Here is a 1,199-nt window from a genome sequence, read left to right as displayed (position 1 = left end):
TCGATTCAACCGGATCTGATAATAATTGAGTTTATTGTTATTGTTATAAAAAAATCGATTTTATTCTAATTTATTAAGAAATTCAAAAATAACCAATTCATTAATACGTCCAATAATAATGCAACACATAAGTGTCTTTACAAAAAGACTTTTTACGCGTCTTTACGGGAGCATCTTCCTTTATGCAAAGTAATTAAATATAATCAGAACAAAAGGGTATTAACATGCATGGCATGGTTGTTCCACCCTACTTCAATTTATTTCAATAATAAAGCATACAGCATAATACTAGTACACACCACATACATAATAATACTTGAGTCATTTAAATTGAGCTACATAGATCTTATTATTATTTTGAACTTATCGATTGTTCATGCATCACCACCTTATTATGACCCATTAACAAAGTTACAGTGCGATCGAATCTCTCCTTGATTTCCCGTTAGCACTCCAATATTACCCATTTTGATCATTGACTGTGCGAATTGTTGATGGAATGCAATTTTGTTATTGCTATAGGTATCAACAAGGGAAATGGTATCTGCCCCAGGAGTTGAATAAAGCTCTTGATCACTCTGAAGCAATCCTCTTTCAGACCTAAGATTGGAGTAATATCTGTTGTCCAATGTATTTGGAGTTGAAACATCCAAATTGGTTAGGCTATCACCACTTCCATTTTGGGGACATATTTCTTGCAATGTTTGTAAATAATCTGGGTCCAATGTTGGATCAGGATTGCCTGTGTTGTTGAAATTGTATAATCGATTAACAAATACTCTGCAGTGAGCTCTTCCAATTGTATGAGCACCTGTAAGTATAATAATATTTACTTATTATAATACTTGTACTAATTAATGAATCTCAAGATCTCATCAAATACATCACTTCTCCTAAAAATTAATATTGGTTAATGTGCTTAAGTAATGTAAAAACTTTTATAAAAATAAGAATATAAAATTTTTAATTTTTCTATAATGTATTTATTGAATATATATTAGTATTTTTAAATTTACATTCTAAGTACTTTTAAGTTTTTAACAAGTGTCTTAACAGAATTAAGGGCATTTGTTAATAAAACCCTAATATAAATACATATATAATGTCCCTTAATTTGCTATAATTAGTATCTAACTTTTCTTTTCAAGTGAGATAAGAAGTGTCATATTTATTTATAATAGTGTTTGATGTAACAACGA

At 29.1% G+C, this 1,199-nt stretch overlaps 1 protein-coding gene across 1 annotated transcript in view; it reads right to left on the bottom strand.

Moving 5' to 3' along the window:
• LOC107635998 (peroxidase A2-like) overlaps positions 44–1,199 on the bottom strand; it is a 6,218-nt gene continuing 5,062 nt past the window's right edge. Inside the window, 1 exon segment of the mRNA XM_021120707.1 lies at positions 44–854. Coding sequence (XP_020976366.1) covers positions 393–854 — 462 coding nt within the window. The 3' untranslated portion in view covers positions 44–392.

Source organism: Arachis ipaensis, chromosome B04 (assembly GCF_000816755.2).
Source record: "Arachis ipaensis cultivar K30076 chromosome B04, Araip1.1, whole genome shotgun sequence".
In the NCBI taxonomy this organism is placed as follows: domain Eukaryota; kingdom Viridiplantae; phylum Streptophyta; class Magnoliopsida; order Fabales; family Fabaceae; genus Arachis; species Arachis ipaensis.
Note: the sequence above shows the minus strand (reverse complement) of the source record. Positions and strands in the feature narration are given on the sequence as shown.